This window comes from Stegostoma tigrinum, chromosome 28 (assembly GCF_030684315.1).
Source record: "Stegostoma tigrinum isolate sSteTig4 chromosome 28, sSteTig4.hap1, whole genome shotgun sequence".
In the NCBI taxonomy this organism is placed as follows: domain Eukaryota; kingdom Metazoa; phylum Chordata; class Chondrichthyes; order Orectolobiformes; family Stegostomatidae; genus Stegostoma; species Stegostoma tigrinum.
Window position 1 is genome coordinate 45,579,503 of NC_081381.1, and position 27,981 is coordinate 45,607,483.

Genomic DNA, 27,981 nt, shown 5'->3' on the forward strand with positions numbered 1-27,981 from the left:
GTGTTATGTCCCGTTTTGCTATTTATGTGTCTCTGTTTGTTAGGGTGGGTGGCATCACTTCCAGGTTTGTTTCTTAATGGTTGATATATGGAGTTCAGCTCTACGTGTTTGTTAATGGAGTTATGGTTTGAGTGCCAGGCCTCCAGGAATTTAAATGCGTCTTTGGTAGCTTGCCCTAGGACGGGCTACGTTGTCCCAGTCAAACTGGTATCCCTTTTTGTCCATGTGTATTGAAATGAGTGATAGTTGGTCATGTCTCTTGGTAGCTAGTTGGTGTTCTGATGGCTACTTTTCACAGTGTCCCATATGTAATGTTTATGGCAGTTTTTGCATGGTATCTTGTAAATAATGTTGGTTCTGTTAGTTGTGGTTGTCGGATCCTTTATTCTCATCAGTCATTTTCGTCGTTTAGCTGTTGGTTTGTGGGCTACCATGATCCCTAGGGGGTGGAGAATTTGGTCATCTCAGATATATGTCCATACTGTGTGGAAGGATGACTAGTGTCTCTGGACGTGTTGTCTTCCTGTTTGTGGTCTGTTGTGTAGGTATTGGTGGACTGTGCTTTGAGTAACCTTTGTTTCTAAAGATGCTGTATAGATGTTCTGCCTCGGCTTTGCGTAGCTCCAGGGTGCTGCAGTATGTTGTGGCTTGCTTAGATGGTGTTTTGACGCAGCTCCGTATATGAATATTGAGATGATTGCTATTGTGGTTAAGTACCTGATCTGTATGGGTGGCCGTCCTGTGTACGCTGGTCTGGAGCTCCCTGTTGGCCTTACGTTCAAGCACTGTTTTCAGGAAGGGAAGTCTGTTGTTGTTCTCCTGATCCCTGGTGAATTTTATGCTAGTGAGGATGTTATTTGATGAGATGGGTTTCCTCCAGTTTTGAGCATTTGATAATGACACGGGTGTCATCCACATAGCGGATCCATAGTTTTGGATGGTGGGTAGGGCTGTCTGTTCCAGTCTTTGCATTACGGCTTCTGCTATTAATCCTCCTATCAGTGTTCCCATTGGTGTTCTGTTGATTTGTCCGTATACCTTCCCATTGAAGGTGAAGTGGGTTGTGAGGCATTTAGTTTGAGGGTGCTGTCTTTGCTGATGGTGTAAGTAGTGTTGGGTGTCTGTATCCATGGTCTGTCTTGTAGTGTTTCCTTAACTTGGGGGAGATTTATGGAGCGCAGCCATGTCGAAGGAAACCATGATCTCATCCTCATCTATTCTGGTGTCCTTGATAATGTTGAGGAATTCTTGGGCGGCGTGGATGGAGTCGTTTGAACTGTCTATTAGGTGTTTCAGTCTCCTTTGACTTATTGAAATGAGTCATACTTAGGTGTCTTGGACAAAGAGGGCCACTAATTCGACGAGGATAACGTGGCCCTCCAAGGACATGCGTGAGAATTCTTGGAGGCCTGGCATTCAAACTGGAATGCCATTAACAAACATCTAGAGCTAGACCGCATATATCAACCACTAAGAAACAAATCCTGAAGTGATGCCACCCTAGCAAACTGAGACACAAATAATAATGTGGGACAGAACACTGACACTTCACCGGAGGTTCACTGATGAAGGGACCTAGTGTGGCGACGAAACGTTAACAAACAAACTTACCAGCTTGGCAAGTAAGTCAACAATCCGAGCTACAAATCTTATCAAAAACCTTGAGTATTATATCTCCCTCATAGATGAATAACATTCACTGATGGGTGACCTTTCCCTCCTTTTAAACCAGAAGTGCAGACAATTAACAGCTGTCCAAACACATTTACAGTAAGTCACATGTTTGTGCAAGTAATGCCATTGTTCACCTGCCCTGGTCTCTTACTGGCATATTTTGTTTTTATTGTTTTAACTTGAATTTGATACTATCCTGCCTGAGGAACTCCAGATTAGGAAGTTTAATCTACTTTATTAGTTTGATGCTGTATGTTTTCAAAAGCTAACTAATTGTCACCTCTTCTAGCCATGAAGGGTACTGGGTGGGAAAAGCCTCACTTCGAAGTTGGCGTCAACTAGCACTTAATCAGTTGGATGGAAAGGAAGATGACCCAGATCATACTGATGGGAAAAGCAATGGAGAACGCCTAAACAATCTGCATGCCAAAGGTATTTTTCCAAAAGGAATTTCATAACAGTGCCGCTAATCCAATATCCAGCTAACTAGATGATTTAAAAAAAATGGATTCTTTGCAATTTTCTGCAGACAGCTTATTTAACTACAGTATTGTTTTAAGTTGATATGTGTCTTTATATTTGTGATAATGCATTTGTGCAGGGCAAGAATGGCAAGACAGTAGGGCTGTGGGAAACACTGAGCATCAGTCATCTTGGTGCATGTACACCAGTCCCTTAAATTATCAGGACGAGTGGATAAAGTGGTCTCAAGGCATATGCGATACTTGCCTTTAGCTGAGGAATATAGCTTGAGTGGTGAGGTTCATAGGATCATAGAAATGTACAGTAAGACATAGGCCTTTTGACTCCTCATGTCTGTACTGCCAAAAATATACCACTATCTACATGAGTCTCATTTTCCCATACTAAGCCCGCAACCTTGAATGTTATGACACTTCAAGCGGTCATCACAGTACTATTAAAAGATTTGAGGTTTTCTGCCTCAGTTAACCCTCCCATGCTGTGCATTCCTGATTTCCTTCCACCCTCTGGGTGCAAATAAATTGCCTCAAATCCCTCAAACGTCCTGTCTTTCACTTTTAAATTATGCTCCTTTTGCTTTTAACCCTTCATCTGAGGCGAACTAGATAAAATATTGGTTATGTCACAACTAGAGTTTTGTGTGCATCTGTGGAATCAACATTATTGGGGAGGTGGGCTTGAAATGATTGCATTGCAGAGGAGATTTACGAAATGTTGGAGACTTTCAGTTGTGAGGCAAGTTTTTGGACAAACTGGGTTTGCTTTCTTTAAAACAGAGAGGGAATATGAAGCGAATGTATAAAATTGAGGGGCATTGATAGGGTAGACAGGAAGAAAACTCCTCTCAATCGAGGAGGCATAGATTTAGGTAAGGGGCAGAAGATTTAGAGGCGACGTAAGGAAAATCTTTTTACTCGGAACATGGTGAGAATCTGGAACTCGGTGCCTGTGAGGGTGGTAGAGGCAGAAACACTCAGAACGTCTAATTGTAGTAACAGTAGTTTGTAGTAATTACCAGTATGTCACCTCCTTCACTGTATTTTCAGACTTGTTCTTCTTCATCTTTGGGGCATTTTGTTGAAACAGTGTTAGTAGTCAAGCTATAACTGTCCCTTGACACTCAAGTGTTTTACTGCATTTTAACGCGAAGAATGAAGTGTGTGTAATTTGAGGATGGAAAGCTGTCTGTGTGTAATGTTGGGCTTGTTTCCTGGTGGAACGAGTTTACTGCGATAGGGTTAGATAGGTGTGGGATTTTAGGCAGTAGAAGGCTTTTACTGAGAGTTTGGCAAGTGGTTAATTTCTTTTCACCTGTCGTTATGAGTGGAGGAAGAGTGATGATAAGACACTGGGGGAGCTCCTCGGTCATCTTTGAATAGTAGCACTGTATGTTTTAATATGTTGAAGATTTTACGTGGAAGTTGGTGCAACAGGACCTTTATCATGCAAGTGTATTACTGATGCAACCTAAGATCAATATCTCACCTAAAAGATAACATCTTTGGCATTATTAGCATTTCTCCTACTGGACTAATAGCTTGCATTGCATGCTGGTGTGAGGCTCAAATCCATCTCTGATCAAAGTAACATGCTACAGAATGAGAATTTACCATGGGTCAGTAATTTGATCTTTTGGAACAAACCATATGATATAAATTAATACACCTTACATTTGTTAAAAATATTTTCAATAATCAGCCTTTTTTTCCCCCCCCTTCCTGTTAAGTTCAGATTTCAGTTGTGTTGCAAAGTTGGGTAGAGTATTTGTGGATTGGGAGGCAGGAAGTTAGAATTTGATGTTTGTAAAATATTCTTGTTTGTAAAATGCTAAGGAGAAAGCATTGTGGTCCCTTTAAAGCATTATGCCTTTTCTATGCTTGGAGATACCTATGAGCCGCTTAAAGGTTTGAAAGTACAGAGCGCACCCAAATTGAAACGTTTGTTTTGAAAGGCGATACTATTAGTAGGCCAGGCATCGTTTTTTATCAAGACAACAGGTTTTTTGAATTTAGCCAATCAGTTTGAATCAGGCACTTAGATACCAAAAACCTATCAAACTTGAATCCGCAGGTTTTGACAACCTCGGATGAATGCAATTAAAAGAAACTGGTATGTCATCCAGGGTATAAAAGAAGGGGCAGTTGGCCAAAGATGAGAGCTAACGGCCATCTCTAGAGATAACAGCTCTTGGAGAAAGCACCATCTATTCACAACGGTACTGCGGCATGCCTAGCAATGATTCCTGACAGGAAGCATTCCTAACAGCAGAATCGACAGAGAAGACATAGAACGTTCCAGAAGATCTAACCGGGCTCTAATTTTGAGAGAATAAATTCTGTTTTTTTTTGTATAAGTGGGACTTGTATTTGTTGGAACAGCATACCATTAGAATCTTGCATTATTCACAAATAGTTGATAGATAGAAGTAGCTTGATAATAGTTTAATTAATTTGTCCACTGTTAGAATGGATAAATAAATTGTTACTTTTTGATGATAAAGTGTCAGGGATTTACTTGATTTAACCAATAGAAGTTGCTGAAAGACAGGTTACACCCCTTTTCATGCTCCTTTTAACAGATTATTGGATGAAGTGCTCCTCTTTGGGTGTTTTGGTTTTGGTTCCCAGGGGTCAACCTCTGCTTTATAACATTTGAATCAGAAAAAAATCAAAAAAGACAGTTATGTGATTTGTCCAAGAGTACTGAAAGGTGCAGAAGATGTTGCTCTTTATTAATAGAGCACTATTGGAATAGAACACAGTGCACAGCTTGGAAAATGTCTGTTGGAATTTCAAAGAGAGTTTACATTGCTCATTGCCACCTTATTTTAATTCTCTGGATATGTTATGATCCTTTGTAATATGTTGTGCTGCTTGTGAAAAAGTATCTCGTTTTAATGTTTATCTGTTGCTTATTTAGTGTAATTTGACACTTATTTTTGTTGTATATGTTTTGGGGAAATCATCCAACATTGTAATTTGTTGAAGGGGACGATGAGATGATAGGAGAAAAGGATGACGACGAAGACATGAACTTCAATGAAGATCTTGTCTGTCCTCATGGTATGTATGAGAATTTTAATGCAGTGAAATTACTTTATTTAAACTTACTTTTCTCATTAGCTCATTATCAAATATTGGACCAGAGTGGAACATCTTCCAGTGTTCCTGTCAGATTTCTTTTCCACTGAAATGCGATTTGTGTAACTTGGCTGAAAATGTGAGCAATATGTGGAACCTGTGCTGTATGTTGATGATTGAGAAAGAAACTGGAATGATAGAGGCAAACAAAATTAGTGACTGAAATGTAATCCGGTCAGATACAGGAAGAAAAATAAAGGGGAAGAAACATTTGAATGTTTCTCGGTCTTATTCAAAGTACAAAACCAAGATGAGAAAAATAAGGTAAAAATCCACGAGATAGATTACATGATTGAGCATAAGTTTGTCAGACAGGTATGTAGTATACTGTGAACTCATCTGTTCCAGCAGAATGAGTAGAAAAACAGCATACTATTTAAATGGAGAAACATTGTAGAAAGACAAGAAGACCTGGATATCCAGGACCAATACTTAAAGCTAGTATGCAGGTAGGGCAAGTGATTAGGAAACAAATGATTTGTTTTGCTTTTAATTACAAGGGAGTGAAATATGAAAGTACAGATGTTTTGTTGCATTTTTGTAGTGCATTAACTAGTTCACAGTTGTACTGTGTGCAGCTTTGGTATCCTTATTTAAGAAGAGAACTAAATGCCATACAAGTAGTTAAAAGAAAATATGCTGATACCTGGGACGTTGTTTTGATTCTGTGATTTTTGGAGGAGGTGCTGGTTAAAGCTTATGCTGTTTGGAAAAGGTTGGACAGGAAAATGGAGTTGGTGCTGCAGTCCCATTTTGAATGGCAGACCAAGCTCGAGGGGCTGAATGCCCTACTCGTATTCCTAATTTAAATGTCTATATGTCTAATGTTCCCAAGTACTGATCAAGAAATTGTGGAACTTAGATTTTGTCTTTGGATATTTAGATGAAACTCCTATATCTGCCTCACGGCCATCGTCTAAAGCTTGGAAGGTCTTTGAGGCTGTAAAGAGTATTGTGTTTGTAATTTAGCCAGATAAACTGAGATTTAATAATTCATAAATATTTTTAACAGGCGATTTATGCACATCTGAAACTGAAAGAAGACTTGTGTCTGTTGAAACGTGGAATAGACTAAAGGCTTATTTCCCAAAGTCACCTGAGTTCCCACATTATCACTCGCCTTGTGTACAGTGTCAGGTAATAGCAATACTAGATTACTAAAAAAGCAATGAGCCTGAATCTGATTGTTTTAAAAGTTGTTGATTTGTTTCTTGCAGAGGGACAAGGTGCTTCCTCAGAAGAGATTAACAAAATCCAACTAGATATTAGTCTACCCAGTCAAATCCTTTCACACCTTAAAACACCTCTGGCATGTTGCCCACAGATATTTTAGTGAGTCTCACTCTTTTTTGGGAGAAATTACACAGTAATTCTCAGTTCTCTTAACATTTTAATAAAATTGTTTGCACTTTCTCCATAGAATATAAAGACACTTTGCTGAGAATGTGGTCTGACATTCTGCATCTTCTCTGCTCTTTGACCCTTGAGTAATAAATTTTGGTTGTTCAATTTTTGTAATGACGATATTAACCTGTGAAGTGCCTTTGTGATTTTTCTATTTTTTTTTCCTATGCTCCTTTTATGCCTCCACCTCATTCAGACTTTTACTTTCCATAGATATTTAAACAAAATGCACCACCTTATTTGGCTATTTTGAAATAAGTCTGCTGTCCATTCGACAGGTTAATGAATGTCCTCTTGTATTTTGTTACAGTCAATCTCAGCGTCAAGTACACTATTGCTCCCTAGTTTGTGTCATCTAATAAATATTTCTTCAGTGTAATTCAGGGACCTCATTCCACATGTTCTGAAAATATTATACAGGGGTATGATGTTTTTTGAATGAACTGGACTTTGACGAGTTAATGTTTACTTTCCCTCATGTTTCCCTATTCCAAGACGAATGTTAATCCAGCTCTTGTGTCACCCTGTGACCTAATTTCTGTGCAATATAATGTTAGTTTACGTAGTCTTTTTTGATGTAGCTGTGGAATAGTTTAGTGAAATATTTTGTCTTTGTATCACTTGTTTGGTCTTTTTTTTTAACTGTATAATTAGGAAGTTATGGTTTTAAGTCCATGTACTTGCAGATCATTACAAAATGAATCTTGCAGAGAAGGAGTCCATTCATCACTTCTTTTGTTGAACAAAGAATCAAATTATTCCCAGTGACCCACTCTTTTCCTTGATCTCTGGAATAGTTTTCTTTTAAACAGTATCATCTTGATTTGCTTTTGAAAATGCTGCTCAATCTGTTTCCAGTATTCCCTTGGGCATTGCATTGCAAATCATCATAACTTGCTGCATAATTTTTAAAAACTCATTCCTGCTGGGGTTGCCTTCAGTCTATCCTTTAGTTATCAACTGTTTTGCCACCGAAAGCATACTTAAGCAAATGCCTCAATTTTTATCACCTCTATCAAATTGCCTCTGTCATCTTTAAGCAGAACAAATCCAACTTCTCCAGTCTGTTTGCATAGCTGAAGATGCTCATACTTTTCCTTGCTCTCATAAAATCCCTCTGCACTGCCCAAATGAACTGGCATCATGGAAGGATCTCCAGATTTGGGCACTATGTACCTGCTGAAACCTATTCAGCAGCATTTCATATTACTAACTTTAAGCCTTCTGTTTTTTGGAGAAGGTATTAGAGAAGGAGGGTGAGGAAAATGAGACTCTGAGCAAGATGATGGCAAATGAGCAGAAATCAGCACTTCTGTGTCTTTTTCAAGATAAGAATAGACCGCTGCTAATCAAATGGCCTGAGGTAAGCAGCTTGATGGAGAAATCCCATGTGTTATTAACTATTCAGTCATGAAAGCAACAAAACAAAGGTTTTTCTGTTTCCATTAAAGCTGGCATGTGAAATATTGGTGTATATCTTGGGTAAGCAACTGTAGTTACACAGTTGTGAGAGAAGTGATTCATATTTGGATAAATATAAGTATAATTGGATAACTGCTATAAGGCTGAGTGACCAGCTTATCTGCCATTAGACAGCATGAATTAAGAACAAATATTGAAATTCTCACTCTTTGAAGTAATGCTGTGACATACTTTAGCATTTTCTGAGCTTGCATTAGTTTCATCTGAGGACATTGTCACTATATGACTGATCTGATGAGTCAGGGGAAAATTTCCTCACTTTGCCTCAACACACTAGTATGTAAAGCACACAGGTGCTGTTTTGGGCCCAGTTTCCACCAGTAAAATATTTACCAAGGTCCTTTATACTTTTTTCAAAACTTTCCCACAGTCTGCATGCAGAATCTTCATTGGCCATATCATTCAGTGCGAAGCAGTTGAGAATTTTCAAAGTTTTTGCTTTTAGTGCTTTTCTTGGAATATTACACAAACAAAAAAGATGTTAAGATCATCTCAACATGGAAGTGCAAAGTTTGTGTCCCATAAGAATTTGGAGAAATTTGAACATCGCTTTATACTGTTTAAATGCTTTTGTATTTAGTTTTTTGGCTGCAGATAGCTGTGCTTGCATCTCTTGTGCTCATTGACCAGTACGTATTCAGACCTCACTATTGGCATTCAGGATTTAGCAGGAGTAGGTATATCATCCCCTGTAGGTTATTGTTGTGCAACATTTGTAGAGTCTTTTGTTCTCTCAGTGGAGAAAGGGGCAATTCATCACTTTATCAACATTGTAGCAGAACAGTTGTGAGACCAGGTAGTAGCTTTTTTTAAAGAGTGACCAGAGCCACCATAGAAGAGCTGTGGGTCAAGGACAAATCATACTCTCTAGCGTAGGGAGAGTCATGGGGAACAAGAGTTCCATGCGCCTTGCCTTCAGACTAAACCAGAAGCAAAGTGAAAAGTAACTAGGTGTTGCTCCCACCTATTCCAAGGTTACCCTCAGCCTGGCTTTCAGTTCCTCCTAGATGACCAAGGCCTTTGCACGGGCCCTCAAAGCACAGAACCCAGGGTGGGTTACCCTGTTTTGCTCTATTTTAGGGACCATTCTGAGAGTAACTATAAATGCAAGTTGGTGTTGACAGCACTACAATGAGGCACATGGGTCCACTAGACAGAGAAGTCATAAGGTGTCAGAAATATTTTTATTTCCTTACAAGTTGGGAGCAAAACCGAGTCGTGATTTAGAACAGTTGGAGCTTATTATGTTCCTTACTTCATCATTTAGCAAGGGCTGGACTTTGAGCTGTTTGATGCAAATGCTTCATTCAGTTGGATGTAGAACTAGCTGGAGCACTACGATGGTGAGCACTCAGGAGTCCTCATAACCCAAACCCCCATTTTGGCACAGTTCCATTTGGAAGCAAAGCTCTATGTTTGCCTTTGCAGTTGGACCTCCTTGTCCCTTCTTTCACAAAAAGGGACTTCCTCTCCAATTACACTTATGACATGAACTTTTTTTAAGCTCTCTGTTGCTATCTGTATTTGCTTGCACGTTTTCCTTTCTTATTAGATTAAGTAACGTAGTGTTGGACCAATAGGCAGTCTATTTTAACAGAATAATTGTTATGAAGCATAATCTCCCCAGTCTTTCCTAACATTGTTGATACTTGGAGGGAGAATATTTTTCTTCATGCAACACGAGTTAATTTTTATGAAAAATTGTTGATACGAGGCAAATGAGCAGACCCAGGAAGTCAATGGCCTTTACAGGCAGGTGACTGCAGCAATTTTAACTGTGTAGCAGCAGCTTCAAGGCAATCCATTAGTCCATTTCTCCCACGCTGTTGCATGCAAAAATGATATATAGGCCTGAATCCTCATCATCTTACCCAAATGGGCCTTAACAGCTGCACCCTGCATCTTAATATGAAAAAATAAATCTAGTGGGAGCCTTTCCTCTTCTACCCTCTTTTCACCCCCCTCTTCTTGTCCTAGTCCCAGATTCTGCTCCTAACAATCTATATGCTTTTTGGCTGTCTCTAAAATAGCATCTTGCACTAGTTTGAATACTAACTTCTGTATTGCTTCCTGTAGTAACTGCATTAAGACCTGACATTGAATAAGTTTCTTATATACATGTTTCTCATTCTGTTCTCTTGAATGTGAAAGATTTAATTCTTCCCTAACTGCTGACTAGTGGATATGCAAGTTCATATCAGCTGTTTGTAGAATGGGAGATCTTCTTGACCAATGTGGAGATTATCTTCTCATTATCTCATAAGTGATTGTGGTATCTTGTTATGGATAAATTAGCAGCTGTGTTTTTTACAATATGGTAACAACATATTTCTAAAGTATCTGGTCCTACGATGCTTTGGGATGTCCTAAAATTATGAAAGATCCAAGACTTTCTTAATGTAGTAGAATGAATGATCATTTTGTATGAGAATCACAGGTCAATGCACTCATCGAGGCAATGTTTATTCACTCGGATCATGCTGTCAAAATTAACTCTTAGTTGTCATCAAATTTTGAGTCTGAAATGTGGTTGAAGAGAAATAGATTGCTTCACCGAAGCGAAAATGATTGAGGAATGGTATTGAAAGACAAGCTGGCTCTGTTTGGAGAAGAGAGGCTGATTACATTGTTTATTTGAACTTTTGAAATTGAGAAAGTTGATTGAGACACATTGCTCGTGATAGAATAACATTCAAATATTGAGTGGAAAATTAAAAATTACATGAGAATTGAAATCTGACAGCATTTTCTTTTGAGCAAAGGATAATGCGAATGAATTACCTGAGTGATGAATTACCTGAGTGATTGTTAAATCTGTGATGCAAATAGCTCTGACTTTTTTGGAATGGAAAGTGGGGTGGATGTGTTCGGATGGTTAGAGTCAATATGGTGTGGAGCTGGAGGAACACAGCAAGGAAGGCAGCATCAGAGGAGCAGTAGAGTCAATGTTTCAGGCCTGGACCCTCCTCCAGGATGGGGAGGGGGAAGGGAGCAGAGCCTGGTGGGGAAGACTGTAGAGCAACAATGGCAGAAGTTGCTGGGTGTAATTGAGGACACCGGACAGAGGTTCATTCTAAAGAAAAGGAAGATTATCCGGGATGGGATTAGATAGCCATGGCTAATAAAGGAAGTCAGGAAATGTATCAAAGAAAAAGAGACAGCCTATAAAGTGGCCAAGAGCACTGGGAAATCAGAAGATTGGGAAGGCTACAAAACAAACGGAGGATAACAAAGAGAGCAATAAGGAAGGCGAGGATCAGACATGAAGGTAGGCTAGCTAGTAATATTTAGAAATGATAGTAAAAGTTTCTTTCAATACATAAGAAACAAACAAGAGGCAAAGTAGACATTGGGCCACGCCATATTGATGCTGGAAGGACAGTGATGGGAGATGAGGAAATAGCTGAAGAACTTAATAAGTACTTTGCGTCAGTCTTCACAGTGGAAGACATGAGTAGTATGCCAACAATTAGGGAGAGTCAGGGGGCAGAGTGGAGTATGGTAGGCATTACAAAAGAGAAAGTGCTAGAAAAGCTAAAAGGTCTAAAAATTAACAAATCTCCTGGCCCCAATGGACTACATCCTAGAGTCGAGGGGAGGTGGCTGAGGAAATAGCAAAGACATTGGTTGTGATTTTTCAAAAGTCACTGGAGTCAGGGAAAGTCCCAGATGATTGGAAAATTGCTGTTGTAACCCCCTTGTTTAAAAAAGGATCAAGGCAAAAGATGGAAAATTATAGGCCAATTAGCCTAACCTCAGTAGTTGGTAAAATTCTAGAATCCATTGTCAAGGATGAGATTTCTAAATTGCTGGAAGTGCAGGGTCAGATTAGAACAAGCCAGCATGGATTTAGTAAGGGGAGGTTGTGCCTGACAAACCTGTTAGAATTCTTAGAAGAGGTAACAAGTATGTTAGACCAGGGAAACCCAGCAGATGTTATCTATATAGACTTCCAAAAGGCCTTTGATACGGTGCCTCACGGGAGGCTACTGAGCAAGGTGAGGGTCCATGGCGTTCGAGGTGAGCTACTGGCTTGGATTGAGGATTGGCTGTCTGACAGAAGGCAGAGAGTTGGGATAAAAGGCTCTTTTTCAGAATGGCAACGGTGACAAGTGGTGTCCTGCAGGGTTCAGTGTTGGGGCCGCAGCTTATATATTAATGATCTGGATGAAGGGACTAGGGGCATTCTGGGCAAAGTTCGCCGATGATACGAAGATAGGTGGACAGGCAGGTAGTACTGAGGAGGTGGAGAAGCTGCAGAAAGATTTAGACAGTCTGGGAGAGTGGTCCAGGAAATGGCTGATGAAATTCAATGTGAGCAAATGTGAGGTTTTGCACTTTGGAAAAAAGAATACAGGCATGGACTATTTTCTAAATGGTGAGAAAATTCGTAAAGCAGAAGTACAAAGGGATCTGGGAGTGTTGGTCCAGGATTCTCTAAAGGTTAACTTGCAGGTAGAGTTCGTGATTAAGAAAGCGAATGTAATGTTGTCGTTTATCTCAAGAGGGTTGGAATATAAAAGCAGCGATATGCTTCTGAGACTTTATAAAGCTCTAGTTAGGCCCCATTTAGAATACTGTGTCCAATTTTGGGCCTCACACTTCAGGAAGGACATACTAGCCCTGGAGCGTGTCTAGCGGAGATTCACACGGATGATCCCTGGAATGGTAGGTTTAACATATGATGAACGGCTAAGGATCCTGGGATTGTATTCATTAGAGTTTAGAAGATTGAGGGGCGATCTAATAGAAACTTAGAAGATAATGTATGGCTTAGAAGGGGTGGATGCTAGGAAGTTGTTTCCGTTAGGCAGGGAGACTAGGACCCGTGGGCACAGCCTTAAAATTAGAGGGGGTAAATTTAAAATGGAAATGAGACGATGTTTCTTCTGCCAGAGAGTGGTGGGCTTGTGGAATTCATTGCCATGGAGTGCAGTGGAGGCTGGGACGTTAGATGCCTTCAAGGCAGAGATCAACAAATTCTTGATCTTGGAAGGAATCAAGGGCTGCGGGGAGAGTGCAGGGAAGTGGAGTTGAAATGCTCATCAGCCATGATTTAAATGGCGGAGTGGACTTGATGGGCCAAATGGCCTGCCATCCACTCCTATGTCTTGTGGTCTTATGGAGCTGGGAAATAAATAGAGGGAAGGGGTGGAGCAGAGGTTAGTAAGTGGGATGGCTATAGCTGGATGCATGTAGGGTAGTGGGGATTGGTCAGTGGGAAGGGTGGGGTGTGTAGGTGGAGAAGAAGGTGGACAGGTTGTGTCAGGTCAAAGAGGTGGGGATGAGAGTAAGGGATGGACATAGAATGAGGCTGAGGTTGGGGGCAGTTGGAGATTTTGAAATTGGTGAATTCTGTGTTCAGGTCATCAGGCTGCAGGACCCCAAGGCAGAATACGAGGTGTTGTTCCTCCAGTTTGTGTGTGGCATCATTGTGACACTGGAGGAGGCCCAGAATGGACGTGTCACCAAGGGAGTGGGAAGGGGAGTTAAAATGGTTAACAACTGGAAGGTGTTTTTGGTTATAGTGTACAAAGTGCAGGTGCTCCAAAAATCGGTCATTGAGTCTCACCATGTAGAGGAGGCCACATTGGGAGCAACAGATACAGTAGATCAAGTTGACAGAAGTGCAGGTGAACCCCTGTTGGATATGAAGCATTTGCTTTGGGCCTTGGATGGAGGCAAGTGGGGAGGTGTAGCACGTCCTGCTGTTACAGGGAAAGGTGCTGGGGGTAGTGGGGTTGGTGGGGAGTGTGGAGCAGATGAGGGAATTGCCGAGTGAAAAGTCCCTTCGAAAGGCAGATGGGGTGGGGAGGGAAATATCTCTTTGATTGTGCGGTTGGGTTGTAGGTGGCGGAGAATGATATGTTGGATGTGGAGCTTGGTGGGGTGATATGTGAGCACTAGGGGTCTCTGTCTTTATTTTTGTTTGGAGGTTGGGGGTTTGAGGGCAGAAGTGCGGGAAATGCATGAGATTGAGGACGTTTTTGATCAACAGGGGATAGTTGGAGGACATTTGGGATATCCAGGAGTGGAATGCTCCATCTTGGGAGCAAATGCAGTGGAGGCAGAGGAATTGGGAGGAAGGGAATCACATTCTTGCAGGAGGAGGTGTAGTCAAGGTAGCTATGGGAATCAGTGGGTTTGAAATAGGTGTTGGTGCTGCGACGGTTACCAGATATGGAGACAGAGCCCCAGGAAGGAGATATTGGAGATGGTCCAGGTGAATTTGAAGTTGGGGTGAAAGGTGTTAGTAAAGTTGATCAACTGTTCAAGCTTCTTATGGGAACACAAGGCAGCACAGATTCAGCCATCAATGTAGCAGTGGAAGATGTGAGGGATGCTGCTGGTGTAACGGTGGAAGAGGGACTGTTCCACATGTCCCTCAAAGAGGGAGGCATAGTTTGGACTCATTAGTGCCCATAGCCATCCCTTTGGTTTGTAGGAAGTGGGAGGAGTTAAAGGAAAATTCATTGAGGGTAAGGACAGTTCCATTACGTGGAGGATGGTGTTGGTGGATGGGGACTTGTTGGGCCTGCGGGACAGGAAGAAGTGGAGGGCTTTTAGGCCTTCTGTGTGGGAGATACAAGTGTACAGGGACTGGATGTCAATGTTGAAGATGAGGTTTTGGGACTGGAGAATTGTAAGTCTGAGGAGGTGGAGGGTGGTTCCTTGAATGTAGGTGGGGAGCTCCTAGACCGGGGGAGAAAAGACAGAGTCAAGGTAAACGAAGATGAGTTCAGCAGGGCAGGACCAGGCAGAGGCAATGGGTCAGCCAGGCAGTCGGGTTTGTGGATTGTGGATTTCCCCACCTATCCACCTCGCCCTTCCTACTAACCAATCCTGCTACCTCTACCTGCATCCACCTATCACCATTGTAACCACCTTCCTCCAGCCCCACGCCTATTTATTTCCCAGCTCCTTTTCTCCTCCCTAGTCCTCATGAAGGGTCCAGGACCGAAATGTCGACTTGCCTGTTCCTCTGACACTGCCTGACCTGTGTTCCTCCATCTCCATACAGTATTGACTCTGACTCCAGCATCTGCAGTTTTTGCTATCTCTGATGGTAGAGTAGTCATTTGAGAAGCAGACAAATGTAACTTGTGTCAGCAGTAATATTGGTAACGTCAGAACATGCAATTTGCCATGATGCCAGATATCATGCCAGGATTTTAGCAGCACTATGAAGAGGAAGCCTGGAGTTTTGATGAAAGAGGCTAGAGCACAGGGTTTGGATCACTTGTAGATTATTACAAATGTAATGAAAAGGGGGACAAGCAAACTCGTGGAAAGGGTTATATTCTTTACAATGTGGACACAGGCCCTTCACCCACAAGTCCACACCAATCCTTGGAGCATCCCACCCAGACCCATCTCTCTATAACCCATCCTAACCTACACATCCCTGAACACTATGGGCAATTTAGCATGGCCAATCCACCTACCTTGTATATCTTAGACTGAGGGAGGAAACTGGAGTAGACACGGGGAGAATGTGCAAACTCCACACAGACAGTCGCCCAAGGTTGGAATCGAACTTGGGCCCCTGGCGCTGAGGCAGCAGTGCTAACCACTGAGCCACCATGATGGCACATTACTCATTCGCAAATTAGCCAGTATTACTGTCTTGGCATTTTGCACTGACTGATTTTTCCTCTTGAGTGGAAGAGTTGGACTCATTTTAGCAAAGCGAGCTGAGTCCTATTAATATGGAGAACTAATATAATTTGATGTTTAACCAGGATGACAGCAAGTTTTCAAGTTACAAGTGATATATGTTGAGTGCTTGAAGTATATTATCGAAGAAGCTTTGTTAAAAGCTGTAAATTGTGTTGTCTCTTAAGCATTTCATTTGAAATAAGCCTGTCTGCAGATTGCAATGTACTAGAAAAATGCTTTCACAGATTGACTTAAATTGCATGATCTTGCAGGGTTTTATTGACCTGTCTTAATGCGTGTTTTCCAGGAGACAGATGTTCTGTACATTGTTTCCCAGTTTTTTGTTGAAGAATGGAAGAAGTTTATCAGGTGATGTTTTGCTTTTTCTGTTTTTGCGTATTTCTTTATGGTTTAATTACATGTCTGAAATTGGTCAAGTTAAATTTTAGACTGCCGTCCACGATGTTTTGGGAGTGGACAAGAAAATAATTATGGTTCTTTTGGTTGTTGGTCAATCATAATTCGCATTTTGGCTTTTTGAAGATGGATTACTATTTGAACAACTCCGCATGTAAATGGAAAGATCCCCCCCAGAATATTGCCTCACTTGAACAATGTAGAGTCACACAGAGAATACAGGCATCACCTAATATTAGATGCTGATGCATATTGGGCTTTATTGGACGATAGCACAGTTGTACATTTTCAATTATAAATAGGTTGTTACTTCAACTGTCAAACTTATTTTGGAAATATTAGGTTTTACATTTCAAAGTGCCTAGTTTGGTAATTATTGTTGCAGACTTGTGATTTTTAGTGTATTTTAAAATTGTAAGCATTTTTTGACGGTAGCTAACTTTCAAATACAAGTCTTTCTAAATTACCTCTGTGTAACTTGATACTGGGAAGGTTTTCTGTTTTGTGTGTTCAAATCCTAACTGCATCGGTAAGGTCACTTTGTCCCTGGTTTTGGAAAGAGCAGTGTTAAAGTTCCAAAACAGGCCCTGTGAGCAGCAGGGAGAGAGGAGGATTGAGTATCTGGTAAGGTACCAAAACCAATGAGATAGTGTTGGACATTTCATTTGTATATGGAAGTTATGCTATCTTCTTAAAAAAAAAGACTATATATGGTAAACTTTCACGTGCATAATTAATTACACAAATATTCCGATATGTTTATAACCAAGCTTCGTTGTCTGCTACAATACTTTGAAATCACATCCTATCACCTAATGCTTTCTCAATCCTTTCACTGTTTGATGGAACTTGCACCAGTGCTACATTGCTGTTGGTGACAATTGAGCAAAAAAGGCTTCAAGCTTTGCCTGTGTTGAGTTGCAACAAGTTTATGGCTCAGGTGGAAGGTATCTGGTCCAGCAGCACACTTAGCATCATTAATGACACTACACTGGAAGAACAGAGTATCATCAAACCATATGCATATAAATGCATAACAAAGTTTTAAACCAGGAGATGCAATACCTGATGCAGAAAAATGACTGTGTGGTGCTAATTGAATATAGATCTTAGAATAATATCTGCAGTTTAGTAATCTTTTAATTAAGATGTCAAATAGATTCACTGTAAGGCCCAAAAGTTCTACTTTGATGTTGAATGTGTTGCATTCCTATAAATCCCTCCTCTGTGCATTCATTTGATTCTGTTTTCTGAAGGAAGCCAACAAAATGCAGTCCTGTATCATCTGTGGGCAACAATGCACTTCTCTGTCCGCATGGAGGTCTCATGTTTACAGCAGAATCGATGACCAAAGAGGATTCAAAACAGTGAGTCTTATTCCACCTTTCTTAATTGTGCTTGCCTGCAGAGACTAAAGCTTTTAATCTCTCTTTATAGACAACCAAGTTCCGATGGGACAAAATCAGTTGTTTCCTTCAGTAACATATTTCATTGAAATTAAGATTACGAGTCGTGTCCCCTTGGTGATTCAGTCTCTGTGTAAAGAAAGATGCTGCTGCCAAAAGTTGGAGGATGATTTGAAATGAAATGGGGTACAAAGCAAAGCAAGCTATGCTTCTATTTTATGTAGCCTCCTTCAGCTCTATTGGAATGACGGTATTCAATCTTTTGGGTACTACTGCTGGAACAATCAGCCCTAACTGATAAGGAATCTATTGCAGATTGACAGAATGATGGTGGGATTTACAGGGTTAAGTCCAGTTGCATGAACTTGGCTTGTATTTCCTTGACTCTAGGGGATAGACGAGTTCTTTGATTTGTTTAAAACGTTGAAAGGAGCTGATGTGGCACTTAGAGAAATTATAAATGGTTTTGCCTGAGAAAATAGCAAAAATATTTAAGCCCTTAAATAGGATATAGAAGAACATCACGTCAACAGAAATGACTTTCCTCTGAGGTTGAAATCATTTTTCCTGGGAGGGAGATCAATATCATGGGGACACAAAATTAGTACTTAATGATTTGGGAGTGAAATCAGGATGCCATTTTTTTCCCTACATGATATTCAAAAACTGGAAATCCTTCCCCCGTATAAATTTCCTTCTTGCTTTCTTCAAAGTTGTGCCTTGGTCAATTAGAGTTGATTTGTCATTTTCTCCTGCAGTATAGATAGTCGTATTCGTTTGAAATTTGGAATTCTTAGGTTTGTCCAGATGAGTGTAGGATGAAAAGTTTTGGCAACATGCTTCTCTCTTCAGTGTTCAAGTTCTGGCTGCCAAAAAACTTCAATTTGGTCCTGTTTTGTCAGTCATTTCTAAATGAGCATGCTAGAAACTTCAACTAGATCTAACTACTGGGCCAGTATGCTTTACCAGCCTGCTTCGCTGGTGTAGATCATGGCTGATGATCATCTGCCTTATTTCCATGTTCCTGTGCTCTCCCCATATCCTATATGTCATTAGTAATTAGAAATCTCTCAATTGAACTTGCTGGGTGACTTGAGTTCCACAACCCTCTGAGGTAAAGAGTTCCAAAGATTCACCACCATCTGAGCGAACTCATCACATTCTAAATGGCTTGCATTTTATTCTGTGAATGTGTTCTTTGGTTCAAGACCCCACCAAAAACATCCTTTCTTATTCTACTCAACCTTTTTTTTTTGTAAAAGAAAATTGTAAGCTTTTATGAGATCACCTCTCATCCTTCTAAACAGCAGAGAATGCAGGATCAGGCTCCTCAGTCTCTCATTGGAAAATCCCAAATCCCTGGAATTATTCTGGTGAACTGACTGAGCTTTCCCTCTGTGACAGGTATCTCATTCCTGAGGCAAGGAACCAGAATGTAATAGCTTCTGAATTTAAGTGTGTCCATGCAGAGCGCTTGCAATCCATTGAATCAAAAAGTCAGTAAATCTCTCTTAACAATGGGACAAAATCTTATCAGTACAGGAAAGGAAACATTTATTTTGAGATTTTTGCCTATAACCTTCAACAGCCTCATGAATTCATCAATTGATGCACCTTGATTTAAAAAAATTCTCATTCTTATTTTCAAATCCTTGACACACCTATTCTGTAATTCACAGGCCTCAAACCTCCCAAAAAGCTTGCATTTAATTCTGGATTCTCTTGCCTTCCCCAGTTTTAATCAGTTCTCACTTAGTGAACTTGTCTTCAGCTGCCAAGGCCTAAACTCTGGAATTCGCTCCAAAAACCTCGCTGCCTTCCTCCCTCTATTTCTTCCTGAAAGATGCTTCTTAAGACCTACCTCCACTTGCCTTAATATCTACTTCTGGTCAAGGCATTTGACAAGTTTAAAGGGACTGTATAAGTACAAGTTGTTGTACTTCCTGTGGTTGACTTCTCTCAGCCCTTATCCAATCACTCTACAGGCAGAAAGCTACATCTGAGTCTGCGCATTGTTCCTATTCTAAGATGTCCAGGAGCTGTGCTTTGGTCATCATTTTTAAGGTTAGCAGTACCAACTTAGTAACCAAAAGGTTGGTTTGTCCTCCTGCAACTGGAAGCCTGTCTCAAATTGAGACACCGATGATATGGGACTTAGATCAGAATTGCATATTGTTTAAGAGACAGTGAATTTGGCAACTTTTACCATGCACTGATGGCAGTTTTTATTTACATGTAGCTGCTGAACTCCTTTAAAAAGGATGGAAGACATTCCACCTGCAGCAAGAAATTCATTATTTTTGATGGAAATATCTATGGCTACTCTTTAAACTGTTGTGGTGATAGTGACTTAGATGGATTGAAAGTTAAGACTGGAGAGAGCTGAACAAATAAATCTGGTTGGTTTAAATTACTCTGCCCAGTCAAACCTATCATACCAAGGATAAGTTTTGATCTTCATGTAAATAACTTTTATTTACTGTTTGACTAAAAAGTCTTGTAATATTTGTGCTATTTCTGAGTATTAACCCTCTTTAGCTTTTGTGGTTTTGTTTAAATAAACGTTCAACGTTCTTTCAACATTCAATAACCTGTATCTTCCTTTGCACAGTGTAGCTCTTTTATGGCCAAATGAATGGGAAATCATCCACAAATTATTTGTTGTTGATAATACGATTAAAATTATTCGTTTGATGAGCACTGGAGAAAGTGGCACAGTTCAGCTGGAATATACCACCAGTCCTGGTAAGCATGGTTCCCTGCGTGAGTGTTGGCAAAAAAGTGTGTCGTTTGCTGACTTGTTACGTTCTGCCATTAATTTCAATTTTCTTTTCTTTGAAAGGACTGTTGCTTTCCATAGTCCCTGCTTTGTGAAGAATTTTCAAATACTAGTTGCAAAAATCTGTTAATCTGATCATTCCCGTTATAATTGCACTCTTTGCAATTGCATGGTGTTTGTTATTATGTTTAAAACCTGTGGTGCAGGTGAAATTCTGTTTGTATCCCAATATGGCAATCACTGAATGTGCAGAGTCTCTGTGAAATTGGTGATACACTGTGTATTCTTGTATATGATCACAAGTCATGTTTTTATCACCTACCTCAAAATCCACAAACACGACTGCCTCGGCTGCCATGTTGTCTCTGCCCGCGCCTGCTCCTACTCCATTGAATTTATCTCCACCTACCTTGAGTCTGTTTTCTCGCTCTGGTCCAGAAACTCCGCACCTACGTCTGGGACACCACCCACACCCTCCACCTCCTCCAAGACTTGCAATTCCCTGGCCCCCACAGACAAACCTTTCACATCAGACAGAGGTTCACCTGCTCATCAGTCTGTGTGGTCTGTTGCATCCGCTACTCCCGATGTGGCCGCCTCTACATCAGTGAGATCAAGCAAAGACTGGGAGACCGCTTTGTAGAGCACCTGTGCTCTGTTCCCAACAAACAACATCTTCCACTTGCAAGCCATTTCAACTTCCCCTCCCATTCCCTGAGCGACAGGTCCATCCTCGGCTTCCTCCAGTGCCATTGTAACATCACCTGGAAACTGGAGGAACAGCACCTCATATTCTGCCTTGGGAGTTTGCCAGTTTCAAAATCTCCCCACCCCCAGCCTCATCCCATGACCAACTCATCCCTCTCATCCCTGCCACCTTGACGTGACACAACCTGTCCATCTTCTCTCCCACCTATCCGCTCCTCCCACCTCACTGACCAATCCCCACCACAGCCTACCTGCACTCACCTATCCCATTTCCACCCACCTTCCCCAACCCTACCCTCCTCTCTCTTTATTTCAGAGCTCCCTTCCCTCTTTCCCCCTCCCCCATTTCTGAAGAAGGGTCCCGGTCCGAAATGTCAACTTTCCAGCTCCTCTGAAGCTGCCTGGCCTGTTGTGCTCCTCCAGCTCCACGCTCTGTTATCACGTGTTCAGCTGTGCTGCTGTGGAGTAATGTCTGCTCAGATCCATAATTTGGCCTCCCTCAACCTGACGTGTAACCCCAGTCAGCCAAACCCAATCCATTACCTACATGAAATTTTGCAAGGTGAAAGCATAACATAGCCATGCTTACTTTGTAACGAGTTTTTCACATCCCACGTTCATTATATTGGCGCATTAGAAATAAATCAGATTGATGAGATTCTTTGCTAATCTAGTAAAGCAGCAACTGAATTCATCTTCGTTACATGTCACGCATATTAGCCACTATTAAGCAAGTTATTGAACCACATAGTTTAAGTTGATCTTGTTTCTTATACTCAATTGGAAGATTTTAAAGTTATACCAAGTGTAGTTGAATAGTGCTGTACTAATGCGAAAGTAATCAAGAATCGGTCTGGATGGGTTGCTCTGAGGGTTAGTGTGGGCTTGTTGGGCCAAAGGGCCTGTTTCCACACTGTAGGAATTCTATGATTCTCTGATTCTATGATCAATGGACTAAGTCAACAATGTTTTTGAAATTGGACTGCGCATGGATTTGGGTGCTGAAGGGCTACTGGCGCCGCACAATGGCAGCCAAGAAGCGTGTGCATATTTTATTAAGGTGTGTTCCCTGTCATTATAGGAAAGGGCAAAAGATTTTTCTTCTAGTCTAACACCTGCAACATGCAAAAGATTCTTTGCCAATGCATATAATGGTCTTTAGAGTTGTTTGAGGCTTCTCTGTCATGATGGGTGTGACTTGACATCACATCAACCTTGTTTGCTCGAAGTCAGGTGGCAAGTTGAAATTTATTTAACTGAATGTAGCACTGGAAGAATTAGGAATGTTCTGCATTTTAAGAAAGATGGCCCTCAATCTCCCATAGGCTACATTTTGCTCTGGATTTGCTGAAATTGCATAACCATGAAAAAAGCTGCCTACCAATGGTCAGGGTGGACAGATGATCAGAGTATCAACTGGGATGGGGCTGCTAAAGCCCAATGAACTCATAGCAATCTTTATAACATCAACAGACCAATTGAAGTTTATAAAACAAAAAAATTGCAAAGTTTAATTTTTAATGTCTAGATCTTTGCGGAGAATGTCGGGAAGGTTTACTTTGTCAACAGCAGCGAGATTTAAGAGAGTACACACAGGCCACTATCTATATCCGAAAAGTAGTGGAGAGTATCAAGGTAAGACTTTTCTGTTTTATAAATTCTATTCCTGTGCAAATTGTATTTTAAAAAGGTAGCATTTAATATAAAGTATGTTTTACCCTTGTATAATGTCAAATCACAGTCTCTTTGTAAATTATAATGTTTGATTGTTTATCACGTATTGCTGTCATGCTGCTTTACCTGTGGCCAACAGGAAGAGTTTAAAAATTGGATGAAGAGCCATGTAATCTTGCCAAAAAAAAGTGGACATTGATTTTTAGGAGGATTTTACAATTCAGCAAAAAAATGGACAAAGGATATGAGAAGTAGCGTTAACTAGCCAGAGAGATAAAAACAGGTTGCAAAAATTTTAATGGCTATGTTTTTTTAAAAAAAGACATTAGCTAAAATAAACGTAAGTCTCCTTTGAGGCAGTGACAGGAAAAAAATTAAGTAGATTGCACAGATTTACATATTTTGTGCAAGTCTTCACAGTGGAAAACAAATAACATTCTGGAAATATGGCCAGGAACCAAAAGTCTAGTGAGTGTGACATACACAGAGAAAATGGCATGAAGAAGTAAATAAAATTAAAGAAAGTGACAGGACTTAAAGCTGATGAATTTCGAGGCATGTTGACTCTACTTGTTTTATATATGTCTCTAATTGCTCTGTATTTACATTCTTTATAATAAAGTAACATTTTCCCAATGGCAGATGTTAACTGGCATGTAGATATTTTTTTTGTGACTGTGGGTGTTACATTAACAGTTTTCTAATGTTCCCAGACCTTTCTGGAATCTATGGATCTTTAAATCATTGATGTTCCCTTTGCATTTCCCTAGTGCACCTACCATCTTTGTGGTTATTTCCATTAATATCTTAGGATATGACTCATTAGGTCAGGGGGACTTGTCTGCCTGCAGTCCCATTTGTTTCTTTTTATTACTTTTTTCTCTAATGGTAGTTATGGTATTTATTTCATTATATAAAGCTGGATGAACACAGCAGGCCAAGCAGCATCAGAGGAGGAGGAAAGTTGACATTTCGGGTCGAGACCCTTCTTCAGACCTTTTTCTGTGTTCATCCAGCTCTATACCGTGTTATCTCCGATTGTCCAGCATCGGCCGTTCCTACTGCCTCTATTTATTTCATTCCCTTCTTTTGCTCCTTGTTTTAGTATTTTTGGAACATTATTAATATATTTCACTGTAGAGACTGACTGAAAGTATTTATTCAACTGCTCTGCCATTTCCTGGTTCTTCCTCCTTATCTCTTCAGCCTCATTCTCTCAGGGACTTACGTTCACTTTGGTCTGTCTCTTCCTATATTTAAAGAAGTTCGTGAGGTCTATTTTTGTATTACTTGCTAATTTACCCTTAAAGTTTATTTTCCTCCCTTTTTTATTCTTTTTGGTTATGATTTGGTTTACAGAAAACTTGCTCAATCCTCTAATCTTTGTCATGTGGTATGTTTATTTTCGTTCAGTTCGACATCAGCCTCAACTTGCATGGTTAACTATGATTGGGTTATCCCCTGTCTAGAACTTTTTTTCTTTGCTACAATGTATCTTTGCTGTGAGCTGTAAATAATTTTCGTAAATGTACCATTGTTCCTCAATCATCATTTTCTGCTCAATTCCTTTCCCAGTCCATACCAGCCACCTCTGCCCTTTATATCTTTACAATTACCTTGTTCAAGTATCACATAGCTGTTTCTGACAAGTTCCTTCATCTCAAACTGTACACTTAATTCTATCATGTTATGGTCACTGTTTCGTAGGAGATCTTTTACTCTGAGATCATTTATTAAATTATTAAACATGCCAGATAAAAAAAATAACGATGTCTGGTTCGATCCTCAACATATCATTCTAGGGAGTTGTCCTAAATACACTGAATGAATTCTGTGGCTACTATTGTCAATTTGAATTTCCCAGTCTACTTAAAAATTAAAGTCACCCATGATTAATGATGACTGCGTCATTCGCGTGCCCTGATTATCAGCTGATCTATTCTCTATCTTCTGGTATAGCTAATGCTAGGGGCCTGTATACGTGACTTCCCCAATGTCATTTCTCTCGACTATTTCTTTGAGCTGCCCATGTCAACTCTACATCTTTCAGTCTGAAGATCATACATATATCTCTTCATTCTCTAACAAAGCCAGCCCAGCTGCTTTTCTTTCCGGCCTATCAATTCAGAAAGTCAAATTTCTCTGAATATTTAGGGTTCAGTTAGCTAGCTTCGGTCACCTTGTGACTGTATTTCCATAATGACTTTAAAATCGTAACCATTAAGTTGTATTTGTACCATTAATTATTTCTTGTTCTGAATACTAGGTGCACTCAAGTAAAGAGCCACTAATATTGTCTTTTCACCTGCTTTGACCCTATTTGCTGCTTTTTAGAAGTTTATAATACGCATTGTCCTTTCCTGTAAGACTCTGGACATCATTACCTGAATAGCTGTCCTTTTGTTGTGTATCCCCTCTCCAAACTCTGTAGGAGCAGGAACAGGAGTAGGCCATTCAGCCCCTCAAACCTGTTGTATCGTTCAGTGAGATCACGGCTGATCTGTGACCAAAGTCCGAATATCTGTCTTGTATCTGCCCATATCTGCACAAATTGTTGAGACATACGTTTAACTTGATTTCATTTACCCTATGCCAGTTTGCCCATGACTCAGGTAGCAATCCTAAAATTATTACCTTGGAGGTTCTACTGATCAGTTTAGCTCCTCACTGCTCAAGTTCTTTTAGCAGACCCTCGTAAACTTATCTGAAGATCATTTTCTCCTGTTCAGACTAACAATCCAGTTCGTTTTTTTTCAGTTTTCTAATACCTGAACTTGTAGTTTCCTTTCATGATTTTCTTGGAACTGTGATTATAAAATGTAGTTGAAGTTAACGGAATGAAATACCGTAAATTAGTTTATGACTTTACATATCTTTGTTCCATAATGTAATTCATTTATGGCCATCAGAATGCTACAGTTGAAGAAGCTATCTGTTCTTGTTTGCATTGTGTGATTTGTACAATGGTAATACTCACTGGTTCAGCAGCAAGTGATATGCTGAGGTGACTGAACGTTTTGCCCATGACATTCCTGTCAGTCATCATCAGCATGGCAGTTGCAGAATGAATGAACAAACTGTTGTAACATACAATCAATGTAAATTACATTGCTGCCTAATTCAAGTATAGCTGTGTTTGCCTTGAAGCAAGCTAGTTATTGTGTATATTACATGATCAGTCCTTTATTTCTCAGGTGATGAAAGAAGGTGCCCCAGAGCTAAATTTAAGTGGTTCAGAGGCAGAGGAGGAGAGAGAGGAATGCAAGGTGGAAGGAGAGAAGGATCCTGACTTTAACCAGGTAGTGTGTTGTTTTATTCTATTTGAACGGTACCTTGAAAATTTTATAGAGTGGTTGGAAGGAATCTTGTAACAGTGTAACTTATTTTTGAATTTATGGTAAGTCATTCAGCTGGGACATTGGAGGAACAGTTTGAGATCGCTTTGACTACCATACATAAACTTTGCTGCAACTGAAGCCAATTTCTTGGTGATATTTAGTCACGTTGTATTAGATGACTGAAAAATAAATTATTTTTAGATCAGATTATTTTGTTGCACTATTAATTTATGATATTTTACAGATGTTAACTTAGAATTTGTCTTTTATATCAGTGGCAATTTACATGTGGTCCTCATGTACCTTCCAAGTTTTCTGAATAAACTGGTACCCTCCTAACAAGAGGCTGGTTAGCACTGTTGCACTTCAAGTGATTATGTTTACCTCCATCTGGTGACTGATGCTGAGGGACAGTACCTCTGTGCATAAAAAAAACAATTAATGCTGGAATTTTAAGTTGTCAACTGAACATGCTTTACAGCCTTTCAGAGGAACCCCTTCAGAGTATCTTGATTCGAGTTAGCATTGGGCAAGGTCCATCCACAAATACCGATTGTGATTCAGTATTGAGTGTTGTTTAGAAGCAAGCTCTTTATACTCCTGTTGATGTGCTGAACAATTCAGCTCAACAATGCTCTGTAGATCCGAAGGCTGTTCTTGTCTCTGTGTCAAACTTTGTAGAGTAGACTCTTACTGATGATGCCCTTGCTTCCTCTGAAGTGTTAAGGACTGGAAAGTAGGATGGTTGCGCAAAGAACATCTGTTTTCATCAGATCAAATTTTAAAAATAACACTTCAGATGGTGGAAATCTGAATCAAAAAACAGAAAATGTCAGCTGTTCAGTCAGCATCTGCAAATCATCAGTGAAGTTTCAGACATAATCTTTCTTCAGAACCTTGAAAGCGTTACAAATAAGCAATTTTTCTAAAGGGAATAACACAAGAGGTACAAGCAAAGCTGTGTACATGTTCTGGACGTACCACAGCTAATCAGTGAGCATCTTGTATAGCATTTACAGTGAATTAAATAATATAATTTGGAGTCTACGAACTTTAAATGTCCTCCATGTTCCATGCTAATTCAATGCAGAAATTGATAGATCAAGTTTCTCTACTTTTGCTTTAACCACATAGATGTCAAACCTTCTGCTTTCAGAATAATGGAGCGAAACGGCGGAAGCTCACACACCCTTGTATTGGTGGTGGTAACAGCAGCACATACTATAAACAAGGAATTCGACGTAGCACACGGCACAGAGTTCGTGGAGAAAAGGAGCTCATCGTGTCGGCGAATCAAACTCTCAAAGAGTTGAAAATACAGGTAAATTATTTTCAAACGTTTTAGGCAAATTAGACCTACATTTTGGTGACATTTAGTTCCTGTTTATGCAACTGTCAGATTTTCTGGCAGATTTTATTTGTGAAATAAGTGCAGAACTATTGAAATTAACCATTATAAAAGCTTTCAAAAGACAGTTGGATGTACATTACGAGAAATAAGCTATTCTGGGAAGTTGATATCTGTCAAAGTCATGAATTTATTGGATCACTTAATCACGATCTGAAAATTTTGAAGTTGCACATTCTTTTATTTTTCATTGCCACTATGTCTTCAGGGAGCAGCAAAGCAGAGTACGTGGCTGTCACTATTCTGAAGGGTTCAGTTCATTAAAAGCAACACATGCAATTCACAAAATATAACTAAAAATAAAATTCAAACTATTTGAATTATTTGAATCCTGTGGCCGTTAGTGGCATTGTTGGGAGCAGCTTTGTTCTGGTTGCACTTGATGAATGACAGCGATGATTGAATCACT

The 27,981-nt window shown here is 40.1% G+C and overlaps 1 protein-coding gene across 6 annotated transcripts in view; it reads left to right on the forward strand.

The window, feature by feature from the left end:
• usp48 (ubiquitin specific peptidase 48) overlaps positions 1-27,981 on the forward strand; it is a 135,690-nt gene that overhangs the window by 88,201 nt on the left and 19,508 nt on the right. Inside the window, exons 14-23 of one of the 6 annotated variants that reach the window (XM_048561611.2) lie at positions 1,964-2,106; positions 5,145-5,219; positions 6,310-6,434; positions 7,939-8,064; positions 16,150-16,211; positions 17,516-17,626; positions 20,277-20,410; positions 22,681-22,787; positions 26,021-26,125; positions 27,321-27,485. In XM_048561611.2, coding sequence (XP_048417568.1) covers positions 1,964-2,106; positions 5,145-5,219; positions 6,310-6,434; positions 7,939-8,064; positions 16,150-16,211; positions 17,516-17,626; positions 20,277-20,410; positions 22,681-22,787; positions 26,021-26,125; positions 27,321-27,485 — 1,153 coding nt within the window. Of the gene's footprint in view, positions 1-1,963; positions 2,107-5,106; positions 5,220-6,309; positions 6,435-7,938; positions 8,065-16,149; positions 16,212-17,515; positions 17,627-20,276; positions 20,411-22,680; positions 22,788-26,020; positions 26,126-27,320; positions 27,486-27,981 lie in introns of those variants that run through there. The other 5 variants (XM_048561612.2, XM_048561613.2, XM_048561615.2 and 2 more) reach the window with 5 other exon arrangements.